The following is a 20,790-nucleotide window of genomic DNA, read 5'->3' on the forward strand; positions in this document are numbered from 1 at the left end:
AGGGTTTCTTTTTTCAAGACGGAGTTTCTCTCTTGTTGCCCAGGCTGGAGTGCAATGGTGCGATCTCAGTTCACTGCAACTTCCGCCTCCCGGGTTCAAGTGATTCTCCTGCCTAAACCTCCTGAGTAGCTGGGATTACAGGCATGTGCCACCATGCCTAGCTAATTTTTGTATTATTAGTAGAGACGGGGTTTTACCACGTTGTCCAGGATGGTCTCAAACTCCTGACCTCAGGTGATCTGTCCATCTAGGCCTCCCAAAGTGCTGGGGTTACAGGCGTGAGCCACTGTGCCCGGCCTCCTCTGGGGTTTCTAAATAGAGCACGGTTCTGCTTTTGGATGTCTTGCTTCCAGAACTGTGAGTGAATAAATTCCACGTGTTTTAAGCTACCCGATTTGTGGTAATTTGTTATGGCACCCCTACCAAACTGATACATATGACGACAGGATATTGGCACAATTTCAGGCCATCTCCCCACAAAACCCTAACCATTTATAAAGGGGAAAAGCACTTATATGATGGAGGATCTGACCACCCTCAATGAGATCAAGTGACCTATGTGAACATCACATGTGGTATGAAGGATTCAAAGAAGTAATGCAAGAACTGCATCTTGGAATACTTGCAGGAATTAAATAGGGAGAGCAAGGTATTTCAGACATGCTATAGCTTGTTTAACATATTTGGAGATTAGAGACAGCACGGCATATTCCATATTCCTTAAGAGGTTTAGTAGGGTTAAATACAAGGTGTATGTGAGAAAATGGCAAAAAATGAGTCTGGTAATTCAGGGAAGGGTCAATAGTGAAGGACTTTATGTGACTTATTCGACTTGACCAGACCCCCCTTTATACCCTCTTACTGTACTATAGCCATTTTTTTTTTTTTTTTGAGAGGGAGTCTTGGCTGGAGTGCAGTGACCAGATCTCAGCCCACTGCAAGCTCCGCCTCCCAGGTTTACACCATTCTCCTGCCTCAGCCTCCCGAGTATCTGGGACTACAGGCGCCCGCCACCTCGCCCCACTAGTTTTTTGTATTTTTAGTAGAGACGGGGTTTCACCATGTTAGCCAGGATGGTCTCGATCTCCTGACCTCGTGATCTGCCCATCTCAGCCTCCCAAAGTACTGGGATTACAGGCTTGAGCCACCGCGCCCGGACACTATAGCCTTTCTTAATAGTATTTATATCAGTTACGGTTTTACATTTAATTTTGTAATTATTTAATGGTATTTCTGTCCCACTAGACATCAAACTTCACAAGTTTAGGGACCATGTCTGTTTTGCCCACTGTTGTATCCCCATGTCTATTTTTGTTCTCTAGTTCTTACTGTTGGACTGAAGTACTTGCTGCTGGAAAAGATCAGTAATTGTTTATTGAATGAATGAATGAGTGAGTGAGTGAGTGAGTGAGTGAATGAGGAACTGAGTTTTACCCTGAATTATTACCATACATTCTGGAGGAAGGATTGGGCTGGGGCATACCAAGACCTGTTAGGAAACTGCACAGCAAACCATTTGAGAATTAAACAGATTAATCAGCAGAGGATGAGTGGCTACCTGGCTTGGACACTTAGCTATGTAGACATGGGGTTGACTTCAGGGAAGCCAGGCTAAAAAATAAAAAGAAGAATTTAAACAACATTTCAGCAGAGAAATCAACAGTGGCACACCATGGGAAGCTAGATTCTAAAATTATTTGCTGGAAGGTTACTGAAAAACAGAAAAAAAAAACCTCATTAATGACAACAGTAATCTGCAGGGGGTAAATCATAGTGCAGAATCGGTTTAATATGTGATGTATTATATCAGTTTTCTAAAAAAATTATGGTATGTTAAAGAAAAATACCCGGCTGGGCGTGGTGGCTCACGCCTGTAATCCCAACAATTTGGGAGACAGAGGTGGGAGGATCACGGGGTGAGGAGATCGAGACCATCGTGGCTAACATGGTGAAACCCCGTCTCTACTAAAAAATACAAAACAAAATTAGCCGGGCATGGTGGCGGCGCCTGTGGTCCCAGCTACTCGGGAGGCTGAGGCAGGAGAATGGCGTGAATCCAGGAGGTGGAGCTTCCAGTAAGCCGAGATTGCGCCATTGCCCTCCAACCGGGGCGAGAGCGAGACTCCGTCTCAAAAAAAGAAAAAAAGAGAAAAATACCCAGGGACATGTAAACCCTAATCAGGATGAAAAGCAGTCAATAGAAATTGTCTCTGAGTGGCCAAGATGTTAAATTTAGTGAAAACGTCATAGTAGTTATAAATATGTTGAACAGTTAAAGGAGATCATGTCTAAATAACTAAATGAAAATATGGTGACAATGATTTCACAAATAGATAAGGTATAATAGGAACTATAAAAAAAGAACAAAATAGAAAATCTAGAGTTGAAAAGTAAATGAGAAATTCACTAGATGAGTTCAACAGAAGATTTGAAATGGCGGAAGATACAACCAATAAAGTTGAAGAAATATTTTTTTAAAAAATTCAATCTGGCTCATGCCTATAACCCTAGCACTTTGGGAGGTTGAGGGCGGGAGGATCAGTTGAGCCTAGGAGTTTGAGAGCAGCCCTGACAGTATAGCAAGACCCTGTCTCTACAAAAAAAAAAAAATAGCCTGATATGGTGGTGCATGCCTGTAGTCCCAGCTACTCGGGAAGCTGAGATGGGAGCATCTCTTGAGCCCAGGAGTTTGGGGCTACTGTGAGCTATGATCATGTGACTGTTCTCCAGCCTGGGCAACAGAGTGAGACCCTGTCTCAAAAAAAAAAAAAAAAAAAAAAAAAACGTAATTAATTCAATCTGAAGAACAGAGAGAAAACCATTGAAGAAAAATAATTAGAGCCTTGGGAGATCTGTGGGACAAGATCAAACATACCAACATATTTGCAATAGAAAGCCCAGAAGAAGAGGAGACAGAGAAAGGGAAAGAACAAATGCTTGAAGATGTAATGACCAAGAACTTCCAATGTGTATCGTAAAACATTAATCTTCAGTTTCAAGAAGCTCCATGTACCTCAAGTGGGACAAACACAAAGAGATCCACATCTAGATCTAAAACACAAATCTTTGTCGAAATGCTAAAAGCCAGAGACAAAGAATCTTGCAAGCAGCAGGAGAAAATATACTTCATCACATGCAGGGTAACAACAATATGATTTTCAGCTGACTTCTCATCAGAGGGAAAAAAGGCTGGAAGACAGCGAATGGATTGATACATTTAAAGTGCTGAAATAAAAACAAAAAATCCTGTGAAATCAAAAATTCTATATGGATGAAGGCAAAATAAATATGTTCAGAAATAAGCAAATACTGAGATAATTTATTGTTAGCAGATCTATGCAGGACATATGAAAGAGGTGCTCAGGCTGAAAGCAAAGGATAACATATGGTAATTGCTATCCACAGGGGTAAGTAAAGAAAACAGAAATGGCGAATATGTAGGGAAAAGTAAAAGACTATGTAAATACATATATTTTTCTTTTCTTAATTTCTTTAAATGATATAAAATTGCTTAAAGAGGTAATCACAACACTTTATATTTGGATTTCTTTTTTTTTCTTTTTTTGAGATGGAATTTCGCTCTCGTTACCCAGGCTGGAGTGCAATGGCGCAATCTCTGCTGTCACCTACAAGTTCAGGAAATTCCCAAAACCGGTTAAGTTTGAAAATAGCTAGAAGGATTCACAAAATTCACTGAAAGCTAATATACTCCCAGTTTATTACAGGTAAAGGGTACAGATTAAAATCAGCCAGGGAAGAAAGTGCAGAGTCCAGGAGAAGTACCAAATGCAGAACTTTTGTTGTCCTTTCCATGTGGATACAGGATGTGTTACACTCCTGGTATGGATGTGTTACATTGTGTACAGAGCAGTACCCATCAGAGAAGCCCAGCTGACCCTCTGTGTTCAGTGTTTTTATTTTACATAAGCCTGATTGATTGATTGATTGATTGCTCACTTGATTGATCTGTGTGTCTCGGTCAACTGATGCTCATGACCCAAAGCCCACACATCAAGTCACGCTGTTGTGTAGCTAACAATGTATATCCAGCCTCTACCCTGAGACTATATGGGTGTGGCAAATCCCAGCCTAAATCATGTTGTTAGACTCTCTGGCACGACCCAAGGCTCCCAGACAAACAGAGACACTCCTAGCAGACATAACATTCCAAGAACCCAGAGATTGCTTCCCAGAAGCCAACGGAAGGCCAGGCCTTCTCTTTGGGCAAGGCCAAGTTCTTCACTCTGCAGAGTCTAAAACGTTTTTCTATTAAACACAACTCTTATTTTGATAAAACTACATTACACCTTGGCTATAGACAACTTAGGATTTTAGTTGTGATATGCTTATAAAGTATAAAATACACAGTGAATTTTGAAGACTTAGTATGAAAAAAAGAAGGTACCCTATCTCATTGCTATTATTTTTATTGATTACATTCTGAAATGATCTTTTGACGTATTGGTTTAAAGTGAGGTATTGATTTTCAAAATGAGTGCTTTTTTTTTAACTTTTAAATGTGATTACAAGAAAATCTTATATAAATGGCACACATTGTATTTTATTTGATAGTGCTAATTTAGAAGGTTATGATAAGAGAGGGGGAAGTTTAGAATTTCATAGGCAAAATAACGTCAAGCAAAGACAATTTCAAGATGTGGCCATAGGAGTAGTTGCTATACATTGCTAGAGTTCTAGGTCACTGGAGAGAAAGAACGCTAAAAGAATCATGAAGCAAACTGTCAAATAAGCTATCCTCATTGATGTTCGCATTCCCTAGGTGATGGTAGAATCTGAGTGGAGGGTGCAATAGAGTACAAACTAGGTTTCAGTCAGTGTCTTTGATGAATGTGAAGGCAAGAGAGGCAGAGAGGGAGTATACTAGCTGCCCAAGCACATGGCATAGTATTGTTAATGGTGACCTTGAAGAAGTTACATTACTTCCTAATCCCTAGTGGAATATTGTCCCTTTTTTCCTCAAGAGGCCTGTAAAGGAATTGCTAGTCTTAGAGGAGTTGGTTGGAAAAGTGATTATCAATAAGAGGTGTTGGCCCTGATGTAAAAACCCTGCTGCCCTTCTTTGCCCTCTTTGTCCCTCCTTAACTTTTGTGACCCGTCTTAAATGTTATTCCCCCTGTGAACTCTGCACTGATTTTGCCAGATAGCTAATTGCCTTTTTTTCTTCACTTTGAACATACTTCTCCTATAGCACTTTTTGAAGTAATTTTTTTTTTTTCATTTCTAAGTCTGTCTTTTACTGGTAATTTAGACTCTAGTCCATTTCTTTTTCCTTCACTATTTTCCAAGGGGGTTGGTTGAATCCATGACTATGGTGCCTACAGATAGAGAGGGAAGACTATATATGCTGAATTCAATCACTTATCACCACCTCCATCACTACCAATCTGGTCTAAGTCACAATCATGTCTTGCTAAGATCACTGCAGTAGCCTTTAAATAGTCTCTCTGAATCTGCCCTGACCCCCCTATTATAGCTAGAAGGATTCTTTTAAAATTCAAGTGGGACCTTACTACTCAGCTACTTCTGTTGGCTTTCCCATCTATTTGGAATAAATTTATAATTCCTACTATGGCCTATAAGATTATATAATTTGATCTCCAGCTGTCTCTCACCGCAGCTCCTAGCACTCTCCCTCTCACATTGGCATCTTTCTTCTTCATTAAACCCTTCGCTGTGCTCCCACTTTAAGACCTTCGTATATTCCATTTCTTCTTCCTGAATTACTCTTTTCCCACATATCCACGTGGCTGTCTCTCCTGTTTCTTACAAGTCTCTTATCAAATGTTATCTCATTAGAGAGGTCTCTGCTCACCATGCTGTCTAAAAATCTCATTCTTCCTACTGGCCTACTGCTCTGTAGTCTCTGTCTTGCTTCACTTTTCTTTTTGGTTCTTATCATGAACTGACATATATTTATTTGTTTTTTTATTGTCTTGAGTCAATAAAATTTACATGCCATTAAAGACTTTGTCATTTTTGTTGCCTACTAAATCTTTAATACCTAAAATAGTGCCCACAGAGAATGCATGTTCCATAAATATTTATTGATAAGTTGAATAAAATACTAAGTGAATGAAAGAACCTCACTGAATTGCTGATTATGGCGTTTAAGTTTTATTCATCTGTGTCTTCCTTGTTTAATGTAGTGTCTAACATATAGTAGGCACTCACTAAATGTATCTTATTGTGTCACAATGAAATATAACCAAATCAGGCATGGAATTTGCATGTTTTTTAATAACATTTTAGTTAAATGAGTTTTTGACGTGGGGAAAGCACCTTTTTTGGGTAACTGTATAGAGAAAGACATATTGAAGATTATGAATTCTAAGCAGTGTAATAAATAGACTTCAATAATTGGTTATTTAATGAGTATTTGTTACTCATTCAATTGACTTATCAAGTTTATTTTTACATACTATTCAGCCTTATATTATGAAGGAGCAGTGATGACAATGTGGGTTTGTTTAGTGTTACAAACAGAATTGAGAAACTGGTTAGTTTTGTAAACCACTAAACTTATAATTTAAAACTTCCACACTATGATATCTTCAGATATATATCCCCAAACTTCCTATTTGAGACCATGAAGTCATAAATCCAGTACTTTATCAAGTTAAGTTTCCTGAATACCAGGCAGAACTCATGGGCATTTAAAACAAATTACTAATTTAAGAGGAGTCTGTTGAAAAGTGTATGATTTATTATGAACATTCTCAGTGTCTTAAAAAATAACATTTCTTAGTGGTGCCAACATGTATGGAACCCTGAACTTCTCACAAGGCCGTTCATTGATGCCATGGGTCACTCAAGAACTATTAGGACAGAGAATCCGAAAGACTAACTTGCATAACCATTGTGTACAAGATACTGTGTTAAGTGTTTCACATAGGTTATTTTATCTTGTGACTGCCTGGAAGTTCAAGAATACAACACATTTATTTGAGCACTACTATGTACTGGTTTGTTGTGGATTTTTTTTTTTCTTTTACATGTTTTTATTTAATCCTCAGCATCCTTTATATCTTCACAACTAAACTACCGTTTTCCCACTAGGTTATTTACTCCTTTGATTGTAAAAAAAACTTAGCTATTTTTGGCTGGGTGCAGTGGCTCAAGCCTGTAATTCCAGCACTTTGGGAGGCTGAGGCGGGCGGATCACGAGGTCAGGAGATTGAGACCATCCTGGCTAATATGGTGAAACCCCGTCTCTACTGAAAATACAAAAAATTAGCCGAGCATGGTGGTAGGCGCCTGTAGTCCCAGCTACTCGGGAGGCTGAGGCAGGAGAATGGCCTGAATCTAGGAAGCAGAGCTTGTAGTGAGCTGAGATTGCGCCACTGTACTCCAGCCTGGGGGACAGAGCGAGGCTCTGTCTCAAAAAAATCAAAACAAAACAAACGAACAAAACTTAGCTATTTTCTGAGGCTTTCCTAACAGAAGCAAGTAACCATGCTACTGAACTTTAATCACTCTGAATCAGAATAATTGACTTACATTTATTTCCCTAATTAATTTCCCATTTATTATTATTCATTTTTTGTTCTGTTTTCTTAATATCAGATATGACTAACATTTATTTTATTTATTTATCCTTTTTTTTTTTTTAATGCCCCCGCCAGAAACATGCAAGTGAAGAGACGCATGGATGAAGGAGGGTAGCTGGCGGGGGCGGGTCTGTGACCAGCATTTATATTGTAACTGGCTCAGGATGCATGAGGAAGCCACCCGTGCTTTGACCTCACTTTATAGTAAAACATTCATTTATAGTCTGATCATCCAGTCATTTCTACCATGACATAAAAATAAGAGCCTCAGAGAACAAATCAAATTATTTTTGCTGTATTGAGTATATATAAATCCCAAAGGGCCAGGCATGGTGGCTCACTCCTGTAATCCCAGCACTTTGGGAGGCTGAGATGGGTAGATCACTTGAGGGTAGGAGTTTAAGACCAGCCTGGCCAACATGTTGAAACCCCATCTTTACTAAAAATACAAAGATTAGCTGGGCGTGGTGGCACACACCTATAGTCCCACCTACTCGGGAAGCTGAGGTACAAGAATCACTTGAATATGGGAGGCAGAGGTTGCAGTGAGCCAAGATCACACACTGTACTCCAGCCTGGGCAACAGAGTGAGACTCTGTCTAAAAAAAAAAAAAAAAAAAAAAAAAAACTTAAAGGAATATTTTTGCCTGGCTCCTACATTAGCATTTACTTTCTGTGAAGAATCGTAACCCTGTGTTTGTTATTATCAAGTGTCTACAAACAGCCCAGCTTCTATAGTTAGGTAAAGTAAATTCATAATCAAAACTACAGTCTACAATACCATTCTTACATACAACAGCGTTAACAGTAATTCCTTACTGTCATGTAATAGCCAGGGCATGTTTAGCTTTCTGCACGTTTCAAAACATCTTCTTATAGTTTGTACAAATTACGATGCAACAAATCCATACATCCATTGAGTTGAAAAATGTCTTAAGTTTTTTATAATCTAAATTTTTAAATAATCTGTAACAACCTCATGTCTTCCCTACAAACATTTACTTTTTTTCTATGCTATGGATTGTCTTAAAAAGTGTCCTACGTTTGGAATTTGGCTGATCATATCTTTATTGTGTCATTCAACATGTTCCTGTAGTTCAGTGTTTCTTGGAAAGTGGAAGTTACATTTAGGAATTTGGTTAGTTCACTTTTTGGAGGGGAAGCAGGAGTGCTCCATAGTTTTTTATTGCATCACTTCTTCAGGAGTTGTATAATATCTGGTTTTCCCACTTTTAGTGATACTTAGAATAATCTTCAGGTTTAGTTATTGTTCACCAAATTGATCCTTTATAAAGTTTCCCATCAATCTTTTACCTAATGTTTTACCTACTCCTGTCATTCAGTTGCCTAGCTATTTCATTAGAAGTTGCAAGGCCAGGCTTGGTGGCTCGTGCCTGAAATCCCAGCACTTTGGGAGGCTGAGACAGGTGGATCACGAGGTCAGGAGTTTCAGACCAGCCTGACCAACATGGTGAAACCTCGTCTCTATTGAAAATACAAAAATTAGCCAGGCGTGTTGATGCACAACTGTAGTCCCAGCTACTCGGGAGGCTGAGGCAGGAGAATCGCTTGAACCCAGGAGGCAGAGGTTGCGGTGAGCCAAGACTGCGCCATTGCACTACAGCCTGGGTGACAGAGCGAGACTAGTCTTAAAAAAAAAAAAAAAAAGAAGTTGCAAAATGATGATTATTTGAATTCTCTCATTCATTCTACATTTATGAGTTATTATTCTTCTGTAAAGAACTTTGCCTTATAAACTACTTAGAAACTGTAGCAATGGCAAGATAAATGCTTGATTCTTTCCTTTCCTGTATGTGTCAGTTTTTAGAATAATGAATTGGTTCTCTAGCAATCTCCAGTGGAGACTAAGGAAGTTGGTTTTCTATTTTGTAATATGGTTGTGCAATTATGGATTTTAGTATATTTTATGTGCTTCAGTCCATTGAGTCATTCTTCTTTTGATACTGAAAGTATTCCACTTAGCCCACGGGAGCCTGGAGCCTCTTCAGGCTGACTCCTGTGTCCTTTTGATGTGAACTCAATAGTCTTTGATATTTTTGTTGCTTTTAGGCAAGATGTCCTATGCTTATCTTGAACATTTCCTGTCCCAGACGTGGAATCAAACGTTTCTCCTAGGAGCTCTGGGTTTCTTCTCTTTCCTCTCCCCTTACCTACCCTTACCTCCCCTCCCTTCCCCTCCCCTCCTCTCCCCTCTTCTTGAGATAGAGTTTCGCTCTGTTGCCGAGGCTGGAGTGCAGTGGTGTGATCTTGGCTCACTGCAGCCTCCACCTCCCAGGTTCAAGCTATTCTCCTGCCTCAGCCTCCCGAGTAGCTGTGACTACAGGCACACGTCACCTCGCCCAGCTAATTTTTGTGTTTTTAGTAGAGACGGGGTTTCACCATGTTGGCCAAGCTGGTCTTGAACTTCTGGCCTCAAGTGATCCGCTTATCTCGGCCTCCCAGAGCGCTGGGATTACAGGCGTGAGCCACCGTGGCCCGGCCAACTCTGGTTTCTTTAAATGGAAAATAACATTTAAAGACCAGAATATGGATCTCAGGGATGCTCGTTAGTGCTACTGGGTTATGATTGCTTTGAGGAGGGGACAGAGCTATGAAATATATATTTTTAATAGAGAGGAAAATGAAACGAGTTTATACTAACATTCCAATTAAAATGTAAGATTTCAGCATTTTTATTTCTTAAATATTATCTCTAGTTCTCTTTTCTTTTGTGTTGAAAATTGTGGTTCCAGATGACTTTAACATAATCACTTTTTTGATGTAAATGAGGGGGGAGACTGATTGATTGAAAACAGTACCAGTAGTATTACAAATAATAAGGAGACTTGTGGTTCTTTTTGTTCTTAGGATATATCCCACGAAGAATTGTCTTAGTCTGGTTGGGCTGCTTTAGCAGAATACTTTAGCTTTACTTACAGTTAGGTATTATGTACCATGAATCTACTGACTTTTTTACAGGTTGCTTTCAATTTTTAGAAATGTTTCTTCTGTTTGATTCAATTCTGAATTGTTTCGATTATGTAAGACATTACTTGTTTCCAAAGTTAAAGCTACAAAACAGGGTGCATTCATATATCTGGCTTCCACACCTTTTCCATAAGTAACCATTTATTTAACATTATTCCTTTTGGCAAATCTAAATAAATATACACACATACATACACATGCATATTTGTATTTTCCCTTCCTTCCTACACAAACAAACACACTCTACATATTTTTCTACGTCTTGCAGTGCTTCGTGGATATAAACCCATCCATGGACCAAAAATCCATGGGCTGGAAGGGAAGACACACAGGATAAGAAATTACTGTAATGTAGTTGTTCACTGATGTCATAGAGGCAGATAGACTAAATGTCATTAGATACAAATTATGGAGCAGTTTTTCTCGGGCAGGTGAGTAGGTTAGGGTTAGCTTCAGAGAAACAACCTTTAAGCTGGAGTTTAAAGGATAACCTTGAATTCCAAAGTTCAGGTGGGGATGGGAATGAGAATAGGAGACGGGCATTCCAGCAAGAAGTAAAACCCTGAGCAAAGCGTACAGCTTGTTGGTGAAACAGCAAGTACACATGCAAGTGAACCATGTTCATGAATTAGAACTATATATTGTAGGCTATGAGATGTTGTTGAAGAGTTCTAAGTTAAATGAATGAGACGACCAAAGAAATGTGTTAGAATAACTGGTGACAATGTAAAGGATGATGGAAGAAAGGGAAACATGAAGGATGGAGAGGAGGAGGCATACTGTTTCAATATAAGTCGAAAATTTAGCATATTGTATAAGTAACTGGATGTTAAGAGTGGGGAAGAAAGAGGAGTTGAAGATGATTCCAAAGTTTCTTTCATGGACATCTAGATGATTGTAAAAGGGATTCAGGAGGAGAACTAGGTTACAGCAGGAAAATAAAGAGAACATTAGTTCAGGCCAGGCACGTTGGCTCATGCCTGTAATCCCAGCACTTTGGAAGGCCGAGATAGGTGGATTACTTGAGGTAAAGAGTTTGAGACCAGCCTGACCAACATGGTGGAACCCCGTCTCTACTAAAAATACAAAAATTAGCTGGGCCTGGTGGCACCTGTTGTCCCAGTGACTTGGGAGGCTGAGATAGGAGAATCACTTGAACCTGGGAGGCAGAGGTTGCAGTGAGGTGAGATCGCACCACCCCACTTCAGCCTGGATGACAAAGTGAGTCTCTATCTCAAACAAACAAACAAAGAGAACGTTAGTTCAGTTTTGTCCATGTTAAATTTATATATCTTTCAAATTTTTTTAAATTATAAAAATAAAGATGGGATCTCGCTATGTTGCCCAGGCTGATCTTGAACTCCTGGACTCAAGTGATCCTCCCACCTTGGCCTCCCAATGTGCTGGGATCACAGGTGTGAGCCACCACACCTGACCTAAATTTAGATATCTTTATGACACCTAGATGAAGTTTTTCAATAGACATTTGAAAACAGGATTTTGGAGCTCAGGTGGTTAAGTGACTAGAAACAGTGAATTTGGAAGCCGTTAGCCTTATGTATTGGCGTTAGTTACCATCTCATGCTAGATAAAATTCCCTGGAGACGTGTACTTGAGCTGTTCCCTTTGGAAGACTAGTTAGAGCTAGGATTGCAACATTTTGACAGTCAATATTTAAAAAAATCAAAAGATACCTCTGTTGACTTGGAGCGTGCAGATTATACTAGCATCTGGTTAGAACCTCTGTTACAGGATTAGCAAATCAACTATTGCTAATACCTTGGTGTAGCATGAGAAACATTGGTACTATATGAGAAAACTTGAATAACATTTTTGAAAGGCCTTTTGTAAGAAATGAGATTCTATTTCAAAGGCTGCCTGGGTTTATGCTTAGTCTAGAAATACTTTTTAAGAAGCCATAAGAAAACAAATCCTTCCTTATACATTACTGTGAATGGACTTGATATGCAAAGTATGGCATGTTTTTTATGAAGACAACTTAAAAAGTGTGTAGTTTACAAACCTTGTTTAATAGCAAAATGAAGAGTAAAAAATGTGTTTTTGTAAAAGCTTATAGTCTCTTCTCTCATTGGTATTCCTTGAGTTAATTTATAATAATAAATTAATAAGTAATTAACATCGTTAATAATAATTTATCATTATTAATAGTAGTTCAAATATAGGGTCTTGCCTTGTTGCCCAGGCTGGAGTGCAGTGACATGATCATAGCTCACTGCAGCCTCGAACTCCTGGGTTCAAGTGATCCTCCTGCCTCAGCCTCTCAACAGATTACTAGGTGCATACCACCATGCCTGGCTAATTTTGTTTGTTTGTTTTCTGAGACCAGGTCTCACTCTGTCGCCCATGCTGGAGTGCAGTGGCATGATCTCGGCTCACTGCCACCTCTGTCTCCCAGGTTCAAGCGATTCTCCTGCCTCAGCCTCCCAAGTAGCTGGTACTATAGGCATGTGCCACCACACCCGACTAATTTTTTTTTGTATTTTGAGTAGAGATGAGGTTTTGCCATGTTGACCAGGCTGGTCTCGAACTCCTGACCTCAGGTGGTCCACCTACCTCTGCCTCCCAAAGTGCTGGGATTATAGACGTGAGCCACCATGCCTGGCCTATGCCTGGCTGATTTTTAAATTGTTTGTAGCAATGGGGTCTTGCTTTGCTGCTCAGGCTGGTCTTTAAGTGCTGGGATTATAGGCGTGAACCACCATGCCTGGCCCAATCTATAATTATTAAGTATCCATCGTAGGCAGAGTACGGTTTTATGTGTAATAATGAGGCATAGAAAAAAATTAAAATAGTTCTAGTTCCACATTTTCAAAACTAAAGCATATCCTGTGATAATGTGTTTCACAAAGAAATTGTGTTTTCTCAAAACTCTCGAGGAAAAGTTTAGTTTGTTTGGAAGAGACAGAAGAAAATTTAGTGTGCTTTTTGCTTGTATACCAAGTACAGACTTGGATATATGAAGATAGGTCATATATGTTAGTGTGCCTTTTTGGATTAGTTGGGAAGACTCTTGAATTCATTCAGGTGAGCAATACCTTTTAGCATTCATTTTGCTAATAAAATCTAAGGTTCAGGAAATAGTTTTAATAAACAGGGATAGGAGTGTGTTCAATCATCTTTTGTTCTTTTAATAGATACTTATTAAGTGCTTAATATGTGTCAGATACTGTTCCTTGTACTAGGTACAGTATTGAACAAAATGGCAAGAATGCCTGCCCTCATGGAGCTTGTTTCCTAGTGGAGAAGACAGGTAATACACAAACGAAGTAGGTAGAATGTGTCATTTGTTGGAAATGATAAGGTGCAGAGGGGAAGTGAATATGAAATTGAAATATCAGGAGGTAAGCTGACAATGGAGATGGGGAAGACCTCTCTGAGAAGGTTGTACTTTTGTAAAAGATCATGCAGCTATTTGGGGAAGATCATTTCAAGTAGAAAGAATAGAAAGAACAAAGGCCCGGTGGCAGGAGTATTTCTGCTGTGTTTGAGAAATAGCAAGGTGGCATATGTGGAATAGTAGGATGAGAGAGCCAGGGAAAGAAGGTGAGGTCAGAGGTCATGAGCTGGGAACCCATTGGAGGGTTTGACAGGAAAAATGATGTGATCTTATTTCAGATTTGAAAGAATTACCCTGCTATATAGAAATGCAGACTTAATTGTTTGAGTGTAGGAGTTTGAGGCTGCAGTGAGCCATGATCGAGCCACTGCACTCCAACGTGGGCAACAGAGCAAGACCTTGTCTCTTGAAAGAGAAAGAGAGGAAGAAAGAAAAGAGAAAATGCAAACTTATATTCATATAAAATTCTTTACACAATTGTTTAATTGTTGATAGCAGCTTTCTTTGTAATAGCTAAGAACTGGAAACAACCAAAATGTCCTTCAGTGGGTGAATGGATAAGGAAACTCTTGTACATCTATTCCATGCTATACTACTCAACAGTAAAAACCAGCAAATGGGGCCAGGTGTGGTGGCTCACACCTGTAATCCCAGCACTTTGGGAGGTTGAGGCGGGCGGATCATGAGGTCAGGAGTTCGAGACCAGCCTGGCCAATATGGTGAAACCCCGTCTCTACTAGAAATACAAAAATTAGCCGGGTGTGGTGGCACACGCCTGTAGTCCCAGCTACTCGGGAGGCTGAGGCAGGAGAATCACTTGAACCCGGGAGGTGGAGGTTGCAGTGAGCCAAGATTGTGCCACTGCACTCCATCCTGGGTGACAGAGTGAGACTCTGCGTCAAAAAAAAAAAAAAAAAAAGCAAATGGTTAATAGACACATCAACTTGGATGGGTCTTAAGGACATTATGGTGACTGAAAATATCAGGGCAGGCATGGTGGCTCATGCCTGTAATCCCAACACTTTGGAAGGCCTGGGCAGGAATATCACTTGAGCCCATGAGTTTGAGACCAGCTTGGTCAACTTGGTGAAACCCCATCTCTAAATAATTAGCTAGGCATGGTGGCAGATGCTTGTAGTCCTAGCTGCTTGGGAGGCTGAAGTGGGAGGAGGTCAAGGCTGCAGTGAGCCATGATCTTGCCACTGTAATCCAGCTTGAATGACTCTGTCTCAAAAAGCAAACACAAGAAAATAAAAAAGCCAATCTCAAAAGGTCGCTGACTGTATGATTCTGTTTATATAGTGTTCTTAAAATGATGAAATTACATAAATGGAAAACAGATTAGTGGTTTCTAGGAATTAGGGATGGTGGGGCATAGAGGAACAAGCGTGACTGTATAGGGGTAGTGCAAAGGAGATATGTGTGGTGGTGAAATATTTTTGTATCTTTTTTTGATACAAAAAATTGAACAGGGGAAGAGTACTCAGTAATGACTGAGTCCTAATAGTTGTCATTGCTCTTGTAGTAATTGCAGTGGTTGTTCCACAGATCTACACATGTGATAAAGTGACATAGAACTATACATACACATTGTACCCATGTCAAATTCTGGGTTTTGATATTGTTCTATAATTATATAAGATTTAACCATTGGAGGACACTGGGCAAAGGGTACACGGGACCTCTCTGCACTGTCTTTACAATTTCCTGTGAATCTATAATTATCTCAAAATAAAAAGTTTTAAAGAAAAGATTACTACCTTGGCTGCTCTTTTGAGGAGTAATCCTACGAGATTTTTGCAGAAATCTAGCAGCAAGGTAGTTGCTGTTAAATGAGGCTGGTGGCACTAGAGTGGAGTGAAGACACGGGTGAGAAATAGTTGGATTCTGAATATGATTTGAATGTAGAGTTAATAGAATTTGCCGATGGAGAGGATGCAGGGTGTGAGAGAAAGAGAAGAATGAAAGATGCCATAAAAGTTTTTGGCCTGGTCAATGGAAGAGCGAAGAAAAGAGATAGTAACAAGAAGCAGCAACAAGTCAAGAAGCCCGGTAAGAGGTAGTCGGATTCTTGGCAAGGAAGACAAAATGACAAACCGTCTTCCTCTGGTCGGTGGCAGCCGCGCCTGGGAGTTAGAGGACAATAGGATATGAAAGTGAGTGCACTCTTATTAACCTGCCTAGGGGGAGCTGTGTTAGCTTGGCCTCGCCCTGCTTTTTTGGAAAGAAGCGTTTGTTTGATAAACAGGAAGTCGTTTCCATGGGTGTAGGAAGAAGAAATGATAGAACTGAGTGGCAAAGCAAATAACTACTAGCTGTGGTTAGTTTGGAATTGGCAGAACTTTTTTCAGGTAGTCACCTAAGATGAAGATGAGCACACATACTGCCTTTCCCCCTTTCTAGGCTAGGTTAATTCTTCACTGAATTGTGATGTTTCTGCCTACTGCTCATCCTGCTGTCAGGGTATGTTCGTTTTCAGCTAGTGTTTTGCATCAGCTATGAGTTGTAGACTTAGCAGACAAATGGAGACACTGTCTGTTTAGAGTGGAAAAGTGACTTATTTTAAGAAATGTTGGCTCCCCACCACTATCCCATTAGTGGCATACCTCTGACACTCCACTAAAGCTGGCCTAGGGAAGCTAAGACTGGCTTCTGTGTATTTTTGCTCTTTGAAAGGTCAGAACCTAAATGTACCACAAGATATTTTCTTCCTGAGTAAGATCGGGACAAAATTACAAACAGTGAATTCTGAAGCAAACTTACGTGCTGGTGCTCTAATGCTTTAGAAACTTCAAAATCAATTTCCTCTACTTCTAACAATATTACTCTTTGTGGGGTCTGTAAATCTCTTAGTATCAGTTACTTCTTTTCATTTTGCAAGGAAGGGCAGACCAAAAAGATTAAAGAAGACCAATGCCAAATCATGGTCATGGGAAAGTGAGAAAGAGAATTTAAACTCTTTTTACTTTTGAAAAGCACTTGAAACAGGAGAGCTATTTTTTTTCCCTTTTAGCCGAGAGTTACCTCATCCCTGTCTGGGTACATGTTTGGAGTGAAGCTGTGGTCAAAGAAAACTTTAAATTTGTCCCAGGCCTATAATGGCAACTAAATAGATAAGTAGTTGATTGATGGTGAAAAAAGCTTAGTGTGGTGGACTTGATTTTTACGCAGCAGGTGTCTAATTGAGGTTTGTTTAAATTGGTGGGGGTGGGGAGGGGGCAGGACTCTAGCTGAGGGCATGGCTGCAGTGTGGATGATTGGGATGAGGATATGGGTAGTATTTGTGGCTCAGTATTTAGGAGAGCTAGTTCACTGAATTGCCTGGAAGAAGCAGAACAACTCTAGAGTTCCTTGCAATTTGAGTTTATCCGGACAAGGTTCAACATGTATTTTGCTTTGCATATTGAGTGGATTCAGAAGCCATTTGGTTTCATTTGCCTTCTGAAAGTACTGCAGTATTTGTTAAAATGCTGTGACTATGTGTTAAGTCCAGACTGGGCTACAGCTCTGGATTTCTTCACTGAAAGTTAAATATCACGTTTGAACTTGAAGAATGTTTGCTGCCTGCCTCTAGAGCATATACGAATATAAAGCAGCCATTTGTCAGCAGGCAGCTGAAAGGCGATTTTCAGCAGGGACTGAAAACCACTGCAGGCCACTGGCTTCCTGGCACACCCACTAGACCTCGTGGGTTTACAGTGAAAGCAAACCAGTGGGAGTAGGGGTTGGGGGGATAAGATGGGCAAAAATCAGAGGAGAGGCTGAGTCTGAATGCGAGTGAGCCACTGGGAGGGGCTTGCATGTGAAGAGCACAGTGCTCCCAAAGAGAAGAAAACTTGAACCCCAAACACAATGACTGGGAGCAAATATCTAATGCAAACACTTAAAAAAAAAAAAAAAGTGATTTGTTCCGTAAGTGTATTTAGAGTCCAGGGGGAAAAAAAGTGATTTGTTTGTCTTCTTTGTATCTATAACTATAGGGGTACTGAAGGTAACTTTGGGGAAAGTATTATAGTTTAAGCTGTGTTACCCAGTGCGCTCTTACAGACACCTTTTAACCAGAACTATTAACAGGGACATTCGATGTATAGAAAATCACCTTTAAGCTCTACAGAATCCTGAAGGACTTTGTGCTCTATTAACTAGATGCTTAAGTATTCCCTATATAGTATTGAGTGGACCTTTTCAAAAATGTCTTTTGCAACATCTTTGAAAGTTAAGGTTTTGACATGTGATACTCTTAATCAGAATACGTGTTTATTCCCAAATATTCTGTTCTTCCTTTGGGTATAGCATGGAACAGAGTTTACTTGTATTTAGAAGATCAAGAGGCGGGGATATTGGCAGGATAAATGATTTGTCCAGGGACAACTGATGTGTCACTGTAGAGATAAAACAGAACTAGGCTGCATTCCAGCAGCTCTGGCCTGTATAACAGTTTTGAGAACTTTCCAATCACTTTAGGAAAACAAGGTACTTAGAAATTTATAAAGAGTTTCTTAATAAAAGAAAATCACTTATTTTGGAAATTGTGAAATTAATCATTCTGCCGCATTTAAGAAGCGCTTTGATGTGTTCTGGTAATTAGTATTTACTGCCAGACGAATGTCTCTTGGGCATTTTAATTAATGGGTAGCTTGGCCAAATGAGCTTCTGATGGTAAACCTTCATAAGGGTTTATTTTTATGTTTCTCAAGAATAGCTGTCTCTTCAAAGCTCTTTAATTAGACAAGGTTTAGCAACTAAAACATATTATTAGAATAATTAGGCCTTGGGTTAAGAGAAATAGGGGGTCAAAGGAGCAGGTACTGTTATAAAATGGCCTCTTAAAACATAGCGTTCTACCTCTGATGGACAGCCAGTTCTTTCACAGCTTCTGTTAAGTTACTGCCCCTAGTTTGGACTTCGTGTTGTTTAAAGTTCATAGCAGACCTCACTGGAAGCCTAAACACACCCGAGTGGGAGCTTACTTATCCCCACCTCTGACCTCCTGGGGAAAGCTTGATTCTAGTCCTTTTAACTGCTAAGTGGAAGACTTCTTATTTTCTCCTTTTTTTTCTATTAAATTGGTAATCTTGGCTATAACAATGACTTGTATTTTTGAGGGAGATGCTTCAAAAGCCTTGTGTGTGGTGAACAAAAATTACAATAATTCCTTAGAGGATCTTTTTAAATGATTTATATTATCTACATATAAGATATGTTCTTAAAGTGACTATCGTATTTGCATTCCCAAATGTTATATACCTTGTGGTCAGAATGCAGTTTGAATTATTTTACAATCTGCTCTGTAGTTGAGCTGGCATCTAGGTCCCCTTCTTCAGCCTTCTCCCCTGCCATTTCTTGCCACAAGTGCTCAGTCTTGGCAGTTATTGCTAGTAAATATGTGCCATCCTGAACTTCCTCTTTGTGGTGAAGGAAAGATACACCTGACTGGTCCTGAGAGGGAGTGAGATGTCACCAAAACAATTGTGTATTCTTACCAAAACTACTGTTGATAAATCACAATGTATTTATCTGTGTTCCCTCAGTTTTCACTTTCCTACTATCTCAGGATGCTTAGGATGGCAAATATGTCCTTTTCCCAGCTAGATCAGTTGATTAAAGGACAGTGCTCATGAGGCCATTAGACATTTCTAACAGAGCAACTGTATCATAGCTGACATTTCTAATCCCACTAGCTGTCATGACCTGTATGTGTTGTTGGTTTGATAAAGAACTGAGTCAAAGATATGTATGTCATTGGTTTGGTATAAACCTACTGCTATTATTGGAAAGTTCTTAAAGAACCTGCTAATCCATCAAATCATTTTTGAATATTGAGGATAGCCTGCTTTATAGTATTATAGATTTTATCACATGTAAATTCTTTTGATATGCCTTAGTTAACAACATGGCCAATGAAATGATTTTATTTAAGTTGGTAGAAACTTCACTTGGTTTTTCATTGATGTTATCTGTAAAAATTAACATTCTTTAAGAACCATTTGGTAAGCCCCATAAATGCAGATATAAAGATGTAGGTATATCACTGTTCGCTCCAGAGAACAGTTACCAAGTAAGTGTGTTTTTATGTCAAATCTAAGAACTTTGAGAAAGCAGAAAAGATAGTAACCAAAACAGAGTGTTCTATCGAGCAGTTTTCTCCCCTTAGCAGTGACTAATTTCTGTCCACCCTTTCCTTAAATGATTGAATATTGGGGCCTTGCTTTTTTACCTCCTCTTTAACACAGGAAATATTTCTGATACTTATCTTCATGTGTGTGTTTGCTCATGTCTGTGCAATCTTCTGCAGTGGGGATATGAAAAGAAAGGTACTGAGTTCTATGACCCTTGAAAAACACCGTATAACCCTCAGAACTCTCTTTTCCTAATGAAAGTACTAGTGTGTTCTTATGCATACTTTTGTATAACAGGATTTATACTTACAATAGTTTGGCTACGTATTACTAATGAATTTTGATAGATGCAAACCAGGACTATCAATGTGTTGTTCTCTCGTTGTTCATTTCGCCTCTTTCACTCACTTACTTGAGAGGGCCCCTTGTAGCCCTCCTTAAGTCTACCTTTTGAAATTACCCAAGTGTCCAAAATGAAAACTGACTGTATTCTTCTTCAACACAGACCACCTGGTGGCCCATGGTAGAATGGCAGAAAAGGAGGCCCGTCGGAAGTTCAAACAGATCGTCACAGCTGTCTATTTTTGTCACTGTCGGAACATTGTTCATCGTGATTTAAAAGCTGAAAATTTACTTCTGGATGCCAATCTGAATATCAAAATAGCAGGTGAGAACTGTACTGAGGATGTCAGATGGACAAAGGAGCTTTTCCTTAGGGTTCTTTAAGCAAGGGATTATCTGTTTCCATCTCTTCAGA

At 39.5% G+C, this 20,790-nt stretch overlaps 1 protein-coding gene across 11 annotated transcripts in view; it reads left to right on the forward strand.

Moving 5' to 3' along the window:
• The window catches only part of SIK3 (SIK family kinase 3), a 271,702-nt gene that overhangs the window by 165,325 nt on the left and 85,587 nt on the right, over positions 1-20,790 (forward strand). For all 11 annotated transcript variants that reach the window (XR_004177270.1, XM_009187338.4, XM_009187340.4 and 8 more), the window contains 1 exon segment: positions 20,539-20,700. Coding sequence is in view for 10 of the 11 variants with exons in the window: in XM_009187338.4 (XP_009185602.1) it covers positions 20,539-20,700 (162 nt within the window). In the remaining variant the exon portion in view is untranslated.

Source organism: Papio anubis, chromosome 12 (assembly GCF_008728515.1).
Source record: "Papio anubis isolate 15944 chromosome 12, Panubis1.0, whole genome shotgun sequence".
Taxonomy (NCBI): Eukaryota; Metazoa; Chordata; class Mammalia; order Primates; family Cercopithecidae; genus Papio; species Papio anubis.